Source organism: Silene latifolia, chromosome 10 (genome assembly GCF_048544455.1).
Source record: "Silene latifolia isolate original U9 population chromosome 10, ASM4854445v1, whole genome shotgun sequence".
NCBI lineage: Eukaryota > Viridiplantae > Streptophyta > Magnoliopsida > Caryophyllales > Caryophyllaceae > Silene > Silene latifolia.
This window is the reverse complement of record NC_133535.1, coordinates 156,392,612-156,412,383: the sequence shown is the minus strand read 5'-3', so window position 1 is coordinate 156,412,383 and position 19,772 is coordinate 156,392,612. Positions and strand designations below refer to the sequence as shown.

Genomic DNA, 19,772 nt, shown 5'->3' with positions numbered 1-19,772 from the left:
CCGGCTTACACTGTCACACCAACAAAAGCGGCAATCACCCTCAGGAAGCAGACACCGCGACAGTCACGGCCAGCGCAGTTGATACTCGCAAAAGCGATCAAAATGCCTTAAAAGCGTTTAAACACAGTTGAGATGCGCACTCTAGACTGCCTCGGCCAGGCCGAGGCGGAAGCAAAATAAGCACTCCATTAATGACACAAAAAGACAACTCAGACGAAGACGAAAAAAAAAAAAAAAAAAAAAGAGACCTCGGCCAAGCCAGAGGCAAAGTGAAAACGCTAAGTACAGTTGAGACGCTCAACTATTAGCGCAAGAAAACTCAAAATGAGGTAAAGACCTCGGCCAAGCCGAAGGCAAAAGAAACGAACTCTTATTAAAAATGATAACAGGTTACAAGTGAGGAGAATGCAGACGACGGCCGTCCCCATAGGGATAAGCCAAAACACAACCTACCAAAGTCGTACAAAATACAGGGAAAAGAAAAGCAAAAAGTTACAAATATGTCATTTGAAGCGCCAAAAGATGGCAGGGAGGAAGGGCTTAATAATTGGCTCCCGAACATTTGGTTATCCGAGACGCCGGGTGAGCTCGGTGACGACCGCCCGTCTCCCTATGCATTCGTTGCTTGCCATCAGCAGCGGTAGCAGCATCTTCTTTGATGGGCAACCCAGCAGCTTTCTTAGCAGCCTCAGCTTCAGCAGCCTCAGCCTTAGCCTCAGCAGCCTCAGCTGCCCTCATCCTCTCGGCTTCCTCATTGGCCGTCTTAGCCTTCTCAGCAAGGGTTGCCTTCTCCGCGGCCGCCTCTTTCTCTATCTTCACCCTCACCTCCTCCTTGGCCTTCTCCTCCACGGCTTTCTCCTTAGCTTCGAGCTTGTCGTCAAACAGCTCGTCAAATTTGTCCCACGGAAAGGAGCCATCAAGAGGTAAGAGCTCCCCAATCACTTCCCTGGCAACTTCTTCGGCCAGATCCCGGTATTGGGCGCACATGTTAGGAAGCATGATGGTTTGGAGCATCTCAATGTCCTCCTTCTTTTGTCTAATGATGGCCTCCTTGCTCCGAATCACCTTCCCTTGGATCTGAAACTGGCCCCTGAACTCGTTCCTCTGCTGGAAATAAAGGTCGGCGTGCCTCTGAACAAGGTCACACTTCTCCAGCAGCTTTGCAGCTTCGGCCGCCGCAGCCTCGGCCTTGGCTCTCTCAGCAAGGACCTCCTTTTCAGCGTCCTCCCTGAGTTTTCTCTCAGCCAAGAGCGCCTTCTCAGCATCTCCCCTAAGCCTCTGCTCATTGAGGAGATCCAGCTTCACCTTCACGGCCACCTTCTTAGTGGCATTGAGCTCAAGAACAGATTGAGCCGCGGCTTTCTCCTGCTCTATGATACGAGCACCGGTCAGCTCGTTCCACTTCGCCAGCCTCTTGATCAACTTCGTGCCTTCCACTACAAGCTGGGAGGGGGAAGCCTTCTGGGATGAAGAGTCAATAGTGACGCTTTGATCACCAGCCTGCACGGGGTTCTTCTCCACTTGCTGCTCATTGAGAGCAACGGCCGACAACGATTGATCTGCACAAAAATTCAATTAAAGCATCCATGTCAACATACATGGACATACCGGAGAGCCTCTCATCAGGAACGTCTAATGAACCGGCTAAATCTGGGCCACGAGATAGATATGTACCGTGCTTGGCCTTCTTGGCCGGAGGGCGCATTTCCTTGCTGGCAGCAGTTTCAGCAGTAGCAGGAGCAGGCTCCTTCCTCTTACGGACAAGGGGAGATTCCTCCGCCTCGGAGTCCCCCCCATTAGTAATATCAACGATCTCCACCGTCTCCTTCTTAAGGGGGGGGGGGATGGGAGGTGGAACCGGTGTCGACGCCGTCGCCGCCGAAGACTTTGTTTTCCGCGTCCGCCGCGCCATGCTACTAACAACCTTCGCCTGGGCCGCCTCCATATTCAAGCCCTTCAGTTGTTGATCCATGAGATCACTCGGCGACGTTCTGCGGTCACGGGTTAAAGCCTTAGGGTGCAAATCAGCAACGGTCTTATCCTTGTTCAGCCCCATTCTCCGAAGGATATCCTCAGACAGGTCCGGTCTAAAGTGGTCTGCAAAGGAAACAAGGCAAGAGTTAAGAAGAAGAAATAAATCGAAGTTCAACAGAAACGTTGAGAGCAGAGATGGGCCTCACACCGACCCCACTCACCCTACGCTAGGGCCGGTATGAGGCCGACATGGCAGAGCGGCTCATCCTGAAGAATGATCTGCGTTGGGGGAATCCATCTTTTCGGCACCCCACTCTTATCCGCCTCAAAAAGCCCCATCGCCAGCTTCTCATCCGCCTTAAGAGGGACCTTGCTGGCGTCCATCTTAAGCTTTTTCCGGGAAACCCATCTGTCATGCTCCGCCTTAATCTCGCACCGCAAATTAACTTGGTGCTGGAAAGACCGGGGCAGCGGATAGTCATTTGGCACCTCAACATACACCCACCGATCTTTCCAGCCTTTGCAGGAAGAAAGCTTATCAACGGAGACGTAACCCGGCTCCATTTGCACACTGTACCATCCGACGCGACCAGAAAATGACGGCTTAAGGTGGTGAAGCCGACGGAATAAATTAACCGTTGGAACCTCTCCCTTGAAGAGACAGAGCCAGACAAAGCCGACTATGGTCCTGATGGCCAACGGGTGCAGTTGGGCCACGGCGACGTTCATGGCTCTAATGATGGCCATAACATATTCATTCAGCGGGAACCGGAGCCCGTACTCCAGGTGCCGCATGTATACACCGGTGCAACCCGGTGGAGGGCAACAAACGGCCTGACCCACCTCAGGGATAATAATTTTGTATCCCCTGCCAAAGAAGAAATGGCCCTCGAAAAATGTCTCGCCGGAACAACTGGCGAACTTATGGGTCCAAACACGGTCAAGGCGGACCTTACAGGCGTCACCGTGATCCATGACGTACTGCCTCCCCTCATTAGGATGAGCCCTTCCAGCATCATCACCAAAATCGTCACCATCATCGTCATCATCATCCTCTCATTCCTCCAAAATTTTCGGATCAACTTCAGGAGAAGGAGACCTAGGGCCCCTTGACCTTATCGGGATGGCGTCTAGTATCTCCTCCTTATCAAGACGCAACGGGGAACCCCCCGGCGCAGGTTTACTAGGTCCGGCATCGGCAGAAGACATGTTCACAACAACTACTTAACAAAATAAAAGAAAATTTGTTTGTTTACCTTGAAGAAAAGCACTACCCGAAGCGACGACTTTGAAGATTAGAAGAGAGAAGCCCTTGAAAGTTTAGAGAGATGAAAATTTCGGAGAAAAATTTGAGAAAATGAAATTGGTGGCCAATTTCACGGAATAACTGTCCTATTTATAGGGAAAAGCCCATGAAGAAGGACCAATCAGGGCACAGCCCATGAAGCGTCAGCCAATCAGCGAACAGACACGTGTCGGACATGCAACCACGGAATGTCAATCGTTGCAACAGTTGAACGTCAATTAATGCAACAGTGACCAAGCGTCTTCAACACGCCCCTTCATATCTCTTTGCCCATTCATCTTCCTCAACAAATTCCTAAGTATCTGCTCTCCGCCGGCCACATGATCAACCAAGCTAGGAAGCACCGGCCGGGGGGCAATCAAAAACAACCGGCGCTCTCAACCCTGGTCTCGGCCAGCGTCACTTCCTTTTCCACATCGGATGCCCTTTACACATCCATGTGGAGGGGGGATATGGTACGGCCTAAGCAGAACCAGGCCGAGGTAGAAGAAGCCGATACAGAAAATTTTTACAAATTACTTACGCAGAATATACGCTCAACATACATCGGAGCCCATACCACGGCATAGACTACGCTGGGGGCAAATTGATGGGGCATATTCTGCACCGCTGACCAAGTCAACATATTGAGCAAGGTCAAAGATATCCACAAAGTCAACGACTTAGACAAACCCTAGCCGATGAAGCCCATCGGCTGTCACCTGGGTCTCGGCCAGGCAACTAGCCAGCCGGGACACATATCCGCGTACTCATATCCAAGACCCCTCGGCCGGCCTGCCATAGGTCCATCGGCCGAGGGTAGAACGGTCTTTCCACCTGCTAGCCACTTGTCCACTTGGCCACTACGTGACAAAAGGTGAAAGTCTATAAATACTCCTCAACCCTCATTGAGGAAAGGATCCACAATTTAACCTAAGAATCACTATTCATCTGGTAATATCTTCCTTCTCTCTCTACAACACATACTTAGTCAAGCAACAACTTATCTCCCTAAGTTTACTGACTTGAGCGTCGGAGTGAGTACGCTCGGCCAAAGCCGAGCCCTCAGTTTGTTCATCGTTTCAGGAGACCGCAAGGAGGATTCAAGCAAAGACGTCATTCTACAAGCCACGGGTGGTAACAATACTTGCTCTGGAATTACACCCGGAACAAAAAAAAAATTGTATGAGATGATGTGGATGCACAGAAACTCTCTAAATGATCTTGTATTTATGAAGATAAGATTAGAAAAACCGTTGTGTGAATTAGGCACCCCATCTTTACTAGAAAATTTTTTTAGCAAATTGTTGAAAGATAATATATAACTGAGAGAAATTTTTAGTCCTCACGGTAATAAACAGTGGCGGAGTCAGGAATTGAACCCAACAAAATGAGATAAGAATATGTACGATATAATGGTAATAATTTTATTAGAGGGGTGATTGATACTTGCTACATAACTTAAATATGTATTTGCATGAAATAAAAATTGATTTGAGAAAACTAAAATGATTTACAAATAAAGATGCTGACACTTTATGATAAAATGAGTACGTTTAGTACGAAATTATGTATCAAATAAAATAGTTATTTCAAACCACAATTATTAGTAAAGGGTTACGAAAAAAAGGGGTTTTCTAATAACTTTTTTTTCTCGACAATTGTAAACCGATATATTAAAGAAAGAAAGAAACATAGAGTCAGTACATAAACAAGCCAACATAAAGTTTAGCCAGTAGCAAGGCTAACAGACCAATGACGATGTAGACGAAGTAAAAGACGAATTCCAATTAAGGAATTCCGCACTGCTATTGGTACTGGCCGTTGAGAAGCCAGAACTGAAGATAGTTTTCGAGAGGTCACCCAAAAGGTGATTGAAGACAGTGGTTCAAAGTGCAATTGTTGCATAAGCTTGAGTAGTGCCTGTGAATATGCAGCAAAAGTAGAAGGTGCACAAATATAATACATGTGACAGCTACCCGAGGGAGATGTTGAGGCAGTAGCTGTGTATCCATTTTGTGTCGAATTCCTGCGAATGCACAGATAATAAGAAATAGATGGCGCCGGGAGAGAGCAGAGATTACCTTCCATTACAGAGTCCAATCTGGGCAGAGAATCAACTTCTCGTAAAGAAGGGAGACGTGAATGGGAGTTATGTAAAGTTTCTGCCAGTTGAAGAAAACGAGCAGGGTACATAGGGCTATTCTCAAATAAAATGGAGTTTCGAACGAGCCAGATAGAACGTAGCATGCAGAAGAAGTAAAGTAGAGAATTAAATTCCGTTGTCGAAATTCGGTGAAGGTAGGATATATGGTCAGCCATCCATTTGATGAAGGAGACATTTGGGTTTGCAAGAGAACATATACCAAGATTAGAGGATCGCCAAACATGTTGAATAATATCACATGATCGGAACAAGTGCTCTGGAGTTTCAGGACCACGTTGACATAAAGGACACAAGATATCAATGTTCAAGCCACGATGTGCAAGAATTGTTTTTGTCGGAAGTATGCAATGAGCAATTCTCCATACCAAAAGAGGAAATTTACTTGAGAAAGGAAAAAGCCATACCAATTTCCAAGGAAAAGAGCTGAGTAAAGGAGGCGTTGTAAACCGTTGAGATAAAAGATATGTATATCCCGACTTAATATTAAATCTCCCGTCCTCTGTATATTTCCAATAAAGGTAGTCATCTGAGTCTAGAACAGGAGGCTCCATAGCTAAAATCTTTTCCGCAGTAGAGTGCTCGAAAATTCGAAAAATATCAAGTGGTTTCCAAGAGCCATCTTCACGTAGCAAAGCAGAAATATTCAAACCAGTAGGTGCTTGATTTGGACGTAAAATTGGCATTTCACCCTGTACCCATGGACTTGAAAACAGATTAAGTGCATTTCTGTTACCGACTTTCCATGCTATAGCTTCTGTACAAGAAGCAACAGAACGGCATATTCCCTGCCATACATAAGAAGGTTGTGAAACTTTAGACTTTAGGCCGGGAACAGGGAGATCCTTTCGATATTTCGGTCCAAGATATTTAGCAAGCAGACCAAGAGGTTTATGGTGGAGGCGCCAGAAATTCTTCATAAGATATGATTGACCTAGAATGGTCACCGATTTAATACCCAGTCCGCCATTGTTTTCTAATAACTTGAGTATGTCCAAAAGAGTGAAAGACGGATCTGCTTATCATTAAAAAATATTGGTCGGTAATAATTATGTCAATGGGTTAATTAAGTAAAATATCACTTTATTTTATAATAATATTTATGTATGACGATTTTATACAAAAATTATTGTAGGAGTTGTAACTTAAAGATGCCGTTTTCCACCCGTCTTTATCGTTATTGACTTATCGTTCCCCCTTCACTTAAAAGGAATTTATAAAGAGAGAATGAAAGATACACCTCAAACAAAAATAAATGGCGATAAATGTTTCATTACACCATTTGTAGATAACATTGATACTATTCTGTTGCATAAAATCTCCATCACAATTCACCATGACGAATCTAGATGAGCTTGAATTCGACGCAGGAAGGGAAGTATAAAGTGTGTAAGACAATTTGCTTTTACAATATTCTACTTAGCTTACTTGCTTATAAATTCAATCATGATGAACAGAGAGTTTGTGTGAATTAACAAATATATATATATAAAGAGCGCGTTTTCGACATATATCTACCCAATTTTCAAGAGGTAATTATCTGTTTACGTTTTTATTTTGAGAATGTTTTTATTGTGTATTTTTCAGAGCGTTTCAAAGTTTACGAGTTAACATAATGAAAAATAGTATTGAGTTTGTATCAGGGGCGGATCTAGCCTTGGGCTACTCGGGCTATAGCCCGAGATGAAATGTCAAATAAAATTCAGTGCATTAAGAGAACATGATCAAACTGTGGCGCAGATGGTAGTTGAGTTGTTCCTTCTCTAAGGAGACGGGGGTTCAATCCCCACTACCACAAGTCGGGGGTTCAATCCCCACTACCACAAGTTTATCCAATTTTTTTTTAATAGTTGTACAAGACATAATGAATACCTTCCCTAAATTTTAATGTTCATTCTTCATAAATTCCAATATTATTTATTTGTCATACAAAACTCTAATTTTTTTAATGGAAAATGATAAATACAACCCATTGGGTTGTTTTTAAGCATTTAATACCCTTCTAAATTTGGTATTAATTAACAAGTTAGAGAATAAATTACACATGAATCAAAACAAATTAGTGCTTGTATAGTTGTATTAAGTATCATTTCCCTTTTTTAATATCCATTCTTCACAATTTCCAATATTATTTATTTGTCATACAAAACTCCATTTTATGAGACAATATTTTAAGATATACTGTATTTAAATTAACGAACTATCGAGTATGTTATATTGCTATTATTATAAAATATTTGATTGCTAAAATACTGAATATGACCGACTTTCTTTCCAGATACCTTCTTTTTTGCTAATCTTTAATACCGGTCATGCAAAATTAATTAAAAAAGTAACTACCTCCCTCGATAGAAAATATTGTCACGGTTATAGCGGATCCATAAAATTTTATTTTCGGGATTCCAGTAAAGCGACTTTTGTGTAAAAGTATAAATTTTATTTTATTTAGCCTAAACAGTGAACAAAATACACAAAAAAACTCATTTTCCGAGTATCCTTGAACTCGAAAACTCATACATGGATGCCAATAGCCACGGTTGAATTTTTTTAGCTAATAAATTTATAGTCTAGAAATTTAGCCCTAGATAAATCCCATTCCTGGATCCGCCCCTGGTTTGTATGCATTGTTTCTGCACAAATAGCATTATACTCCACTTGTAACATAAACATTGTACAACCAAGGTATAAGAATCCGAACTTATATGTATTTTTTTCTGAACTAATTCAAAGTTCATGTTTTTAATGTGTAAATGGATGAGTTCATTACTTTCTAATAAAACTCGTATTATTTAAAATAAAGCTCGGATACTTTATCACAAAGCTCAGATTCTGCATTGTACAACATATACAACTGGTTGTATAATCCATAAATTGTTGTTTCTAAATTCCATGGTAATTTTTTGAACGAATAATTTATTTGAAAAAACTCAAAAATTTAACAAATAAATCTCATAAACTTTACAATTAAACTCGTAAATTTTATACAGAAACTCGTAAATTATACCACCAGTGGTAGAGTACTGGTAGTACAAGTATTGTGGTTTAATCTACTAACTGGTTTTAACAAATAATCAGGACAAAGGGCATACTAATATATGAATCTCAATACATTTCCCAAATGATTTTCTTATGTATACTACAAAAAAATGGCATCGATGCAAGTTGGAAGAGGAGCATGTTCAGATGTTAAGGCGAAACAAATGCAATTTGGAACCTAAGGCTCCTCTTCTCATATTAATCCAACCTAATGTTTAACTGAGAAAAATCTCAACTTTGACATCATCTAACTTATATTGAATTGATTTCCTCTAGTATAATGATTAACTTATTCACCCCTTTGTCTTTCTTTTACCGTAAAAACACAATTCAATTCAATTTACCCCTTTCATCAAAGATGTTGGTGGATGATGAATCAACCACTAAGCTCCCACACACCACCCTGCCACGCCACAGCGCCACAACTAAGCTTCTACGCCCCCACCCTCTACCACCAACACACCAACCAATTTACTGGCAGTGGAAAAAGGAAAATGTAAATAATTTAGGGTTATTTCACGAGAATATTCCAACCTAACCCTCCTTTTTAGCCTCAAACCCCAACCTGACCCCACTCTAATCACCACCGAACGCCGAGGACGGACGACCCCACGCAAATACATCTCAATACCACCAACACACCAACCAATTTACTGGTAAGGTTGTGGCTGTTAATGATTAATTAAGAATGATTAACTTACGCAGCTTGGTGATGTTGGTGTGGTTGTGTTTTAATGATTAATTAAGAATGATAAATGAATGAGGAAGAAGAAGATGAAATCAAACAAGTATAAACCCAGATAGAAGAAGAAAAAGAAAAGGGATTGTGCATAATTAGTATCAAACGCGGGAGAGAGTTGGGATCAAATGTTGGTTTAAGCTCGAAAGGAGGAAAAAGAAATGGCAGCTCACTCACTAGCAAATGCCTCAACTTGTCCCCACAAAATCTCATTGAAGACGATACATATCCGTCACTTTGGAGTGACGGATACCATTTCCTCTCACAAATGACCCAAATAGAGGAGAGAGGGAAGCACATGGGGGTGCCCCACCTTGTCCCCCTATCCGTTTTGTGAATGTCATTACCCGTCACTTGCTTCGACCCGTCTTCAACAAGACTAACTGACTTGTCCCTGGTTTCTTGTTCTTGTTCACCCAATTTTTTAGTTTGAGATTGAAAAGGTCAAAAGAAGAATCTGAGTTATAGAAAAAAGGATTGGCCCAAGCAATGCAGGAGAGGAGGAACAAGTGAGAAGAAAAAATGAAAATGAAAAAGAAAATAGAAAAAAAAAATGGACCCACATAGTCACATGTTGGGTAACCTATGCTATCAGGTCAAATATGAAATCAGTGCAATATAAGTTAAATGATGTCAAAATATGGATTTTTCTCAATTAAACATTACGTTGGATTAATATAAGAAGAGGGGACTTAAATTGGATTGTTGGCATTAAATAATCCAATAATTTATTGATGGAAGGGAGTAGTGGGAAGTAATGAAATATGGATAATACGGCTTTGTTTGGTAAAATTAACTGAAAAGGTAGTTGAAAATTGAAAAGGTAACTGATAAGATGGCTGAAAATTAGGAACCGATAAGGTAACTGATTATATAAAAAAGTGTTTGGCAAACTAACTGAAAAGATAACTAATTTTGATGAAATGACGTAAAAGGATATGATAATTATTTAATAGTACTCCCTCCTATTCACCATTTTCTTCCCTATTTCTTTAAACGAATTATTCAGGTTTTCTTCCTCTTTCCTTTTTTGGAAACTTTTACTCTTATTTTATTCATTTCTCTCTCCTATCGCCAAACCCCACCCAACTCACAATTCTTTATTTAATTCCAATTTATTCATTCCTCTTTCCTACCACCAAACCCACCTAACTCACAATTTCTTATTTAATTCCTAATTATTCATTCTTCTCTCCTATCACAAAACCTCACCCAAGTCACAATTCATATTTTATTCCCTCCTAAAATCTCGTGCCCACAACAAAAGGGAACAAAATGGAGAATAGGATGGAGTATAAATTTATGGGGTAAAACGGAAAAGCAAATCAAATCATTTACCTGAAATCTGAAATGTTACTCTATGTAGCATTTTAGATAGCTTATTTGGTTAAATAAGTTACTTGGCAAACGGCTAAAAAAAAATAGGAAAATGATAACAATAGCCCCGGGGGCGTTTGTTAAAATGAAATATAGTTACAGAGAAGCTTTATTCTCCTAAATAATAGGGACTAACAGTTGAAAAATCAACCCAAATAACTTGAGATCCCTGAGTCAATAAATATTGCTAAACACAAATACACTTCACCACCAATACATCCACAAACCACCAGTTACCTCAAACTCCAACCTTAATTTTCGATCGCCCACCACACCACTGATCCTAATTATTTCCTTTGACAAAACATCCAACCACCACCAAAACCTTTTTCAATCCCATTCCTAAAAAGGGTTCACCATTCCACTATTAGGGTGTATATTGACTCCGCAACCGGCGATGGAATCACCATAAAAGAGTATTGAGTTCAGTTTCGGTCACCGCGGCGCTACGTTGGGTTTTCTGGAAAAAAATTGGTTATCGAAGGAGGCGATTTTTTTAACGGATGATTCATGTGGTGGTGGTGTTTGTAGTTGTTAATCGGTGGTTTAAGGTGTAACGACGAGCTTTTGCGATGGATTTTGGTGGTCGTCGGATAAATTCGATCATGCTGGTGATGATTTGATGGATGTGGATAGGGTAAAGTTGCATGGGCACGGAGGCCGGCGGCGGCGGCGGCTGGGTGAACGTAGTTGGCTGGCTGTGTAGGGTACCAAGGTTGGCTGGGAGGAAAAAGAAATATACGGAGTAATAATTGGTTGATAAAAGTAGTATGATTTGGTCTATCTTAATTAAATATTGTATTTAATATAACTGTTTTCCAATGTAATGACCCTTTATCGAGCGCCCTAGGGGCGCTTGTTATCACTATCCAAAAAAATAAGGTACCTGAAATTTTGGTCAAATAAGCTATTTTGAACAAATCATGTACCAAAAATATCTGCCAAACGAAACCTACATATCTAGATTGTGATTAATATAGACCAATTTTCATTTGTAAATTATGACGCGTCATAAGCTAGTAAAGGTGGTTATATTTAGGTCAAAATAAGACTTGGCTTGTACGTACGCTACAATAATTGATTTTTGTACGACAGGTTTATGTTGCTTGTGGAACCAAAGAGCGCATGGATTTGATCAGTTGGGACGAAATCTATGAAAATCTGGAGGAAGGTTCAACCACAAGTGAAGCCCATGACTCGTACTCGAAGACGAGCGTCGATGCCCAAATCTATGATCCAGTCCCAAACACTGCTACCCTCAATGCAAATTTCGGATTTATGGCTTAATAATGTCATCATGGATTAAATATCTTATCCTATGATTACTTCAGAAAAATAGTACTGTATTATTATACAGTACAATTATGGGTTACAAGACCTACAAATACATATATACCTAAATAAAATTATCATATACTTATATGTATTTTTATACATGAGTTATGACATGGTATTGCCAGTGTTGAGTTTATATTTATACCGCAATACAGTATTGGTTGTCGACTTGTAGTAGCAAATGGGTCGATGACCTTTATGTTTTAAAATACCTCGCAAGTGAACCAATGTTATTGCACTATTTGAGGATCGAGTCCATAAAACGCGAAATGAATACTACTAGTTGTTTCAAGCAAAGGTTTAGCTACGTCGAACAAGAGGTGATTGAGTTTTAAAACGATGAAATTTAAGCTACGCTAAAAAGGAGTAATATTGAACAAGTAAATATTAATTAATAGAGAAGAGACGATTGTTGTAAGTTATTGTTCTTAGAGTATAAAACCGATTTTAAGACTCCAACCATTGATTTAAGTTTTTTTTGACATGGTATCAGAACAAGTGTGACCAAGAGTTCACGGGTTCGAATCCCACCTCCCTCAATTCTAAAGTGAAATATTAGCAGCACTAGGTATCGGGAGCTTGTAGTTGCATCCACAGTTCAAGCCCAAAGTGCATTCGTGTGAGGGGGCGTGTTTGAGTCTCTAAACCGATCTTGGAACTCCAACCATCAGCCTAAGCTTTTGGTTGAGATGGTTTCATGACATGTGTAATCCTACACGAGAAAACCGATTTGAGGAACGATTTGAGGACGCTTGGCAGATATATTTGGATAACAAGCACAACCAAAGACACGAAGATGGTCATAGAATAGAATGGGTCTCTTAAGAAGAGAGCGGATAGCAAGCACAACCAAAGACACGAAGATGGTCATAGCATAGGATGGGTCTCTTGAGAAGAGAGCGGAGAATTTTTGTTAGGAGAATATTTTGAATATAGACAGCAGCATTGAGAGCATCTACCCAAAAGGAAAGGGGGATGGAGCTTGGAGGCTTGTGATAGCCTGACAGAAGACTATGACAATATCATTGAGACGGCGGATCATACGTTCCGCCTTACTTTTTTGAGAAAAAGTTTGTGGGCACGAAAAAAGATTCACAAGGCCATTTTTTATTTGCGAAATCATGAAACAAAGTGTTGTCAAACTCGCGGCCTAAATCACATAGATAGGATTTGATTTTACATGCAAATTTAGTTTGAATATACTGAAAGAAAACGAGATCACCGCTCCCAAACAATTTAATGGTGCTATATAATCAGCTATTTACCAAACATCTTTCTTAATTCTGCTAATTTAATTTGACAATCAAACCTGGTACTACAAAATATGCTAAATGTCTTTTTTAATGTGATCAACTATTCTAAATGTGCTTTCTCCATCTACCAAACAAGATCGTATCAAGTTTAACAAATCTTGAACTAAGTTCAATTTTAAATTTACGAATAAATATTATTTTTTATTTCAAATGAGCGTATTCCTGTCACAGGTGAAAATCAAACATCAACTTATGGTTGTAGTAAGAGACGAATAAATAATTTAAACAAGTCGAATTCTACCATCCATAAAAATTAAACCCGACACAACCCGATCAATTTATCCGTCACCGCCACTATCACCCGCCACAACAAGCACCTCTTCCATCCACATTCCTCCACCGAAACTGCTTCTACAGCTCAATCTCCCGTATAAGTTCCACAATCCCTTAAATTATTTCTTCTCAATTACCCAAATCGCCAAAATCATGGCAAATCCAATAGAAAAATACACTAATTTAAGATTAAGAGATTCACTTTCTATCCCTTACAAATATCCAATTGCTTGTAAAGAACTTAGTATTATTCTTCGTTCTTATTATTCCAAATCACCTAAATCCCTTCAATCTCTTCTTTTTGATGATACCCTTTTCGCCTTTCACCTCCTTCCACTGTAAATTCTTCAACTTTTTCCTCTTTTATGTTTTGTAATTGTGTTTTTCATTGATTTTTTGTTGTTAGTTTGGTTTTTTAGGGTTGATTGTATGCTTTTTGGTTGAATTTTATGTTTATTATGTAAAAACTTTAGTTGGGTTTGTTGTGGAATGATTTTGGTGAATTGGGTTTTTGTTTGTTTCATGTTGGATTCCCTCATTTTCCGTGGCGGAACCAGGATTTGTAATTAGGGGGCGAACGAGTAATGATATGTAAAATATAAATCTTTTCCGAATTTTGAATGTAGAAATTTTCATTTTCGAGGGAGCGAACTCCCCTGTTAGCCCCCCCTTGTTCCGGCACTGCCCATGTTTATGTGTTGATTTAATTGAGACTCCCTCCGTCCCGGTCAATTGTTGTCCTTTGGTTTTAGCACAAAGCCAATGGAAGAGAAAGGGGTCAATTACTAAATGACAAGTGGAACAAATCGAGTGTGAATGATCAAATTACTCATCAAGTTCATTTTTAAAATAGAAAGGTCAACAATTGGCCGGGACAGAAGGACAACAAATGGAAAAGGACAACAAATAACTGGGACAGAAGGAGTATTATTTAGCAAAGTGATGAGCTTTGTTGGTTTTTGTATTGAAATTTTGGGTCTTTTTTGTTAGAACATATGAGAGAATATGGAGGATGAAGGATTGAGCTAGGTGGATGAGAGGGGTGTTGTGATTCATTGTGATGAACTGATCATTGCATTTGTTCAAGTTGCGAGTTTCTAAGGCCGTTTTACCCAAGTATTTGTGTTTTTTAAGGAATTGATTTATTCGATTAGAAATGGTGGAGTAATATGTTGAATTGGATCTTAGTGCAGAGAGAGCCTGTGATAGTGCATTTTTCCTATCATTGTTGATTTAGAAGGTTTCATTGTTAGATAGAATAGGAATCGGAAGAGACTGTATTTCTGGCTCTATAAACTGCTGAGCCAATATGATTGAAGGGCTGAATTCATCACTCATTACTTTCATTAAACTTAGATTGGTCGATTTTTCAGTATTGGTGAACAGATGGTATTACTATTACTGATGAGTATCCATTCCATTGGAGGTTACGGGTCACTCACTATTCTTTAGCTCTTGAATGTGACGAAATAATGCAAAATGGCTCACTAGTCTTTTTGCGCTCTATTTAGTGTGAAGTAACTGTTATTTCATGCACTTAGCGATACATTTCTTGTAGGTCATCGGAAAATAGCCTTTAGATGTGTTTCGTAAGGGAAAGGCCAATTATATACGACCCTCTTGTCCTGACATGTGCTAAAGCCCTGATATACAATGTTCATCTTAGATGAAGCTTTTTGGTGTCCTGATGTTATACGCATGATTTGTGTTCAAATTTTGAATCTTTTCACTTGCCGTGCTCTCGGGCTCATTGTACAAGGTCTTTGATTTAACTAACTTGGTTATTGACTTTGCTTGACTTCGAGTATTCTTCAAGTCTCTAACTTGAATGTTTTTGCTAGAATGCAGACACAAAGTGCTGTTTCAGCTGCTAGTCTTCTCATCCAAAGCGCAGAGTCTGCGCTGCCTAAGCAGAAGCGAGTATTGGCCGCTTCAGAATTCAAGCAAGCAAAGATTTCTTACAAGAGACGTGGCAAAATTCTGCAGGATGACAAAGGTATAATGGCTATATTATAATTCTTATATAAGTAGATAACTCGTGTTCCTCTCCTTCAAATAAAGGCGGTGGAAAGGGGCCGAAGGGGACTAAGGACGTTCAGTGACGGTAAAGGAAATGAGCCTATTATCGATGCAAAAAACTGCAGTAGCTGGAAATGCGACTTTATCTGAAACTAGGTTGTAGGTGATGCTTCTCAAGTAAGGAGTAAGCTAAACACTGGTTCGTGAAGATATCGGGCATTAAACCATCAAGAGTGTCATAACATGCCTATGAAATATATGACCCATAAAATGTTTTTGTTTAAAACATTAATGCATGCATGCGAGCTGAAGGCCTGTCCTATTTTTCAGGTCATTTTCCCTGGATTTTGAGCACAATAATATATGACCCAGAAATCCTTTTGCAGGTTCTTTGAACTTACCGCAAGATGTCCTGGTGCATCTCTTTTGCTTTTTGGATGTGCAATCTTTGCTAACAGCAGGCTTAGTGTGCCGGTAACATTCCGCTGCGTTTCCCAAATTCTAACAAATCTAGACATTGCTGTTTCATCTTTATCGTCATTTCTTATATAATGATAATTATGGTGTAGTATTTCCGAAGTACGGAGTAATTGAAACTGTCAAGTCTTCTAAGCTCTAATTGAGCCTATGAATATCTTTGTGAAGGTCATGGAATGCTGCTGCCAATGATAGTTATCTTTGGCAGTTCCAATATACAAACCATTTTGACGATTCAGAGAGAGTTTCAAAATTCAAGGGATTAGCTGATAATGACACTGCAGTAGGCAAGCAACATGAGCTATCAACCAAGGTGTGCACCAATGTTAACAACAACTGGAAAGATAATTTCAGGAAAGCATACTTAGGTATACTAAATTCCTTTCTCTAATGGCATAGATGCTTTATAGCTGTAAGCATGGTATTAACACAGTATCTCATACGATCATAGTAACGATTCCGATCCCGAGTGCGTGAAGCTGCTTTTAAAGTCATGTGTTTAGTGCGACTTGTTTCTCTATTGTTCCTATAAGCTATATCAGTGTAGTATTGGCTATCAGCCTTGTACTAGTAATGATCTATGTTACTCCTACACTTTACGTAACTGACGTGTCGCGTGTCAGATACGTGTCGGTGTCCGACACGACACTTCAATTTAGACCACAAAACAGGACAATTCACCCCAAATAGCTGTGTCCAACACGCCGACACGTGTCGGCTTGTCTGAGTAACACAGGTAATGATTCGGCCAAGTTTTGGCTATGTCGACAGTTTTGGCAGCCCTATATATATAAGAAAAATATTGTAATTGCCGATATCTAATATCGTGCATGTTGGTCATCATTAGAGTAAGCTCAGTTTTTGGACAGTAAATTCTTCATTAGCGTTCTCATTATTTTTTGCTAAGGTTTTTAGCAATGCGAATGACCTCTGAACATGCCTTGCAAAAATGCGTGTCTTGCTCTTGCCGAGTATTCTTTTACTTTACTTGTAGTCGTTATGTCTCTGAAGCGTGTGGATGATTAATTTGTAGGGAATCCATACAAGTCTGACAGAGGATACTGTTTGTACTGTAACTCAATAGTATGGCTCAGTAACTTAAGATGTCCGAACCAAGGCCTAGGCCGAACAGCAAACAAACACGAATTGGACCCACTATCACCCGATCAGGTATGGTTATATCCTCGTGTTGAATAATGTCACTTGTTATTATCGCCTATTGTTCTGTGAATTTGGGATGCACATATAACACCTAGCTTTGCTGGTAAAGCGACTGAGTGGGACCCTGGTTAAAACTGTTAGGCGTACTATGTAATTGTTACTGTGGAATCTAGGTTCTAGGATGTACATATATTCCGTTGCTATCCGGGTTAAGTCGGTCAGTGACGGCAGTCATGACCTGGTTTCAACCTCGTCAACGTCTAAATTGTTTTTACGATTTCCATCACTCCAAAATCAAATAATAATATAAATAATTGTCTGGGGCACATGGATTCCGAGTCTTTAAAGGAATACATTAATGAGCTAGGATTATGACTTGGTTTGCTCTCACACAATATGATCAAGTCTATGCTTGTCACTCACTGCAGATCGGGAAATACATAGTAGATGAACTGGAGCTTCCATTGTTGATGTATTCAGAAGATCACTGCTCTGATTCAGATGAAGACTATGACTACGTTCCTAGTTCCGGAATCTGGGAAACGCACACGGTTGGGTATATGACTTGACAAGTGTACCACTGATTGGTGGATTGCATTTACCTCTGCGACTTACGAGATGTGTCAGTTGATGGAGTGATGGAGATAAGGCTTAGGAGTATCACCAGCATTCTCCGGTGTAATAATCTCCACATGTAGCGTTGAAAAGGCGTAGGAATGCATATTGGCTACCATCAGCAGTGATATTAATGTCTATATTAAGCGGAGTTGATCACCAGCAAATAGGTCGATAACTCTACATGAGTCCCTTGTACCAGAGACCATCAAGGTTTTTGTCATTTTGTATATAGATGAAGAGAAAACATAAGCTATTATCTGAATGTATTATTCAATAGCATAATCAAAGTTTATATGAATTACGCCCTTTCTTAGGTGGTGTTTAAATTCAGGCAAAACTGTGGATCGAATTCGCAATTCAGAGTCTGGTTATTATTTTAGCTTATCACAATCGTGCTTTTTTTTTTTTTGGTCCAAATGAGCGCACTATGTCGCGAGTGAAAATCGTGCTTAATTTAGGTTTTAACCCACATATAGCTCGGCCAACAATCAAGGCATGCTTGATTTTTGATATTGGTGTTTGAGCTTGTCCCAAAACATTAAGGCATACGATATCAACATCCGACTTGACACGAGTTACGTTAGAAACCAATGTCATATTGCATACTATAAGTTCAAACCGGAGTACAAGAGTACATGGACTCTGTAGTTAGTTAATTCACTATTGATGGAAAGAGCAAACATGAACTGCTGATAACCAACCCCTTTTCTCTTTTCTCAGGGGAAATAACCAAGCCTCGGTGGACACCAATTTTTCCCCTTTCCTCCAGGAAAATGATCACGACATTGTAAGCGTAAAAAGAGGGAACCGGAGTTTACAAACTACCCAGTCCGACTAATCATTTAAAAAAACAAAATCCCATTTCTGAGCTACACCGAACTCCAGCTCTTCAACTCTTTAAGCAAGTAGGATCGGCTAGGACTGAAAAATGATTGCTGTACTTAAGTTGTCAAGGCAAGTAGGATCAATTTCATCTTGGTATTTGCTGTCAAAAAAAAACTCTCTTGGTATTGGAAACCGACAGTCTCACAGAACCTTAACACAGCTGCTATGAGCTCGTCCGTCGGCTCAGATCCTCTGCAATTTTTGTGCATTTCCACTCGCTTATAAAAGGTTGTGATCTTGATTGGGAAAAGAAATAAAGGAAGTCGAGATTCCAAGTCAAACTCAAACCATAGCAAAGTACCGCAAACGAGATGGAACTCAGAAACAACTCATTCTTTTGGCCATTAATAGAAGCCGGGGAACGATCAAACCCACCCCTCCCCCATTAACATCATTACCACAATCCTTGTGCAACAATTCCGCTCCAAATCCAAGGGAAAGGGTAATTCAGCACAAAAATGAAACATAAAGCAATAAATCATTCAGTAAATTCCCCGAGTCACAGCATTTCAATGACTTAGCGCGCTTTCTTAACCATGTCAGTAATAACGATAGAAAAGTTTGGACAAAATTGCCGGCTTTGAAAGGGTCAAAAAAACGTATTTCAAATTATGATTTAAGCGATCTTATAATAAACTGTTCCAGGACCCTCTCAAGTCTCAACCTAGGTAAAGACCAAAACAGACACGGATTACTTTATTACCTACATACATTTGACACACGATACTTATGCCTTGCTTAAATTTAGTGACACGTAACACGCTATTTAAATTTAATAAAATAATATTTTATAGTTATAAATAACGTATGATTTTAACTTTTTAATGTATTTGATATTAAATTTACAGAATTGAAGGTAAAATTTGACCTTGACTATAACTATTTCTTATTTTCCACCTAAACTCATCTTCTAATCAATCTTTTTTTGACATTTTATTCCTCGTCTAAACTATAGGCGTGTGTTCGATGAGTGTCGGGTGTCCGGGTGTCCGACACGGCGTCGGACACGGAATGACTAGTTAGGAGGAGTGTCCGTGCTACCTAAGTCACAACCAAGAATTTCTGGAGAACACGAGGGAAGGAAGACAGAGCGAGGAGGCAAAGACGGGAATACCC

At 40.0% G+C, this 19,772-nt stretch overlaps 1 protein-coding gene across 2 annotated transcripts in view; it reads left to right on the top strand.

The window, feature by feature from the left end:
• LOC141606506 (F-box protein At5g52880) overlaps nt 1-18,098 on the top strand; it is a 67,552-nt gene extending 49,454 nt beyond the window's left edge. Inside the window, exons 1-6 of one of the 2 annotated variants that reach the window (XM_074425658.1) lie at nt 13,468-13,834; nt 15,338-15,492; nt 15,902-15,989; nt 16,161-16,360; nt 17,026-17,162; nt 17,582-18,098. In XM_074425658.1, the coding sequence (XP_074281759.1) occupies nt 13,650-13,834; nt 15,338-15,492; nt 15,902-15,989; nt 16,161-16,360; nt 17,026-17,162; nt 17,582-17,722 (906 nt within the window). In that variant the 5' untranslated portion in view covers nt 13,468-13,649 and the 3' untranslated portion in view covers nt 17,723-18,098. Of the gene's footprint in view, nt 1-13,467; nt 13,835-15,337; nt 15,493-15,901; nt 15,990-16,160; nt 16,361-17,025; nt 17,163-17,581 lie in introns of those variants that run through there. The other variant, XM_074425657.1, reaches the window with a different exon arrangement.
• The last annotated feature ends 1,674 nt before the right edge of the window (nt 18,099-19,772 follow it).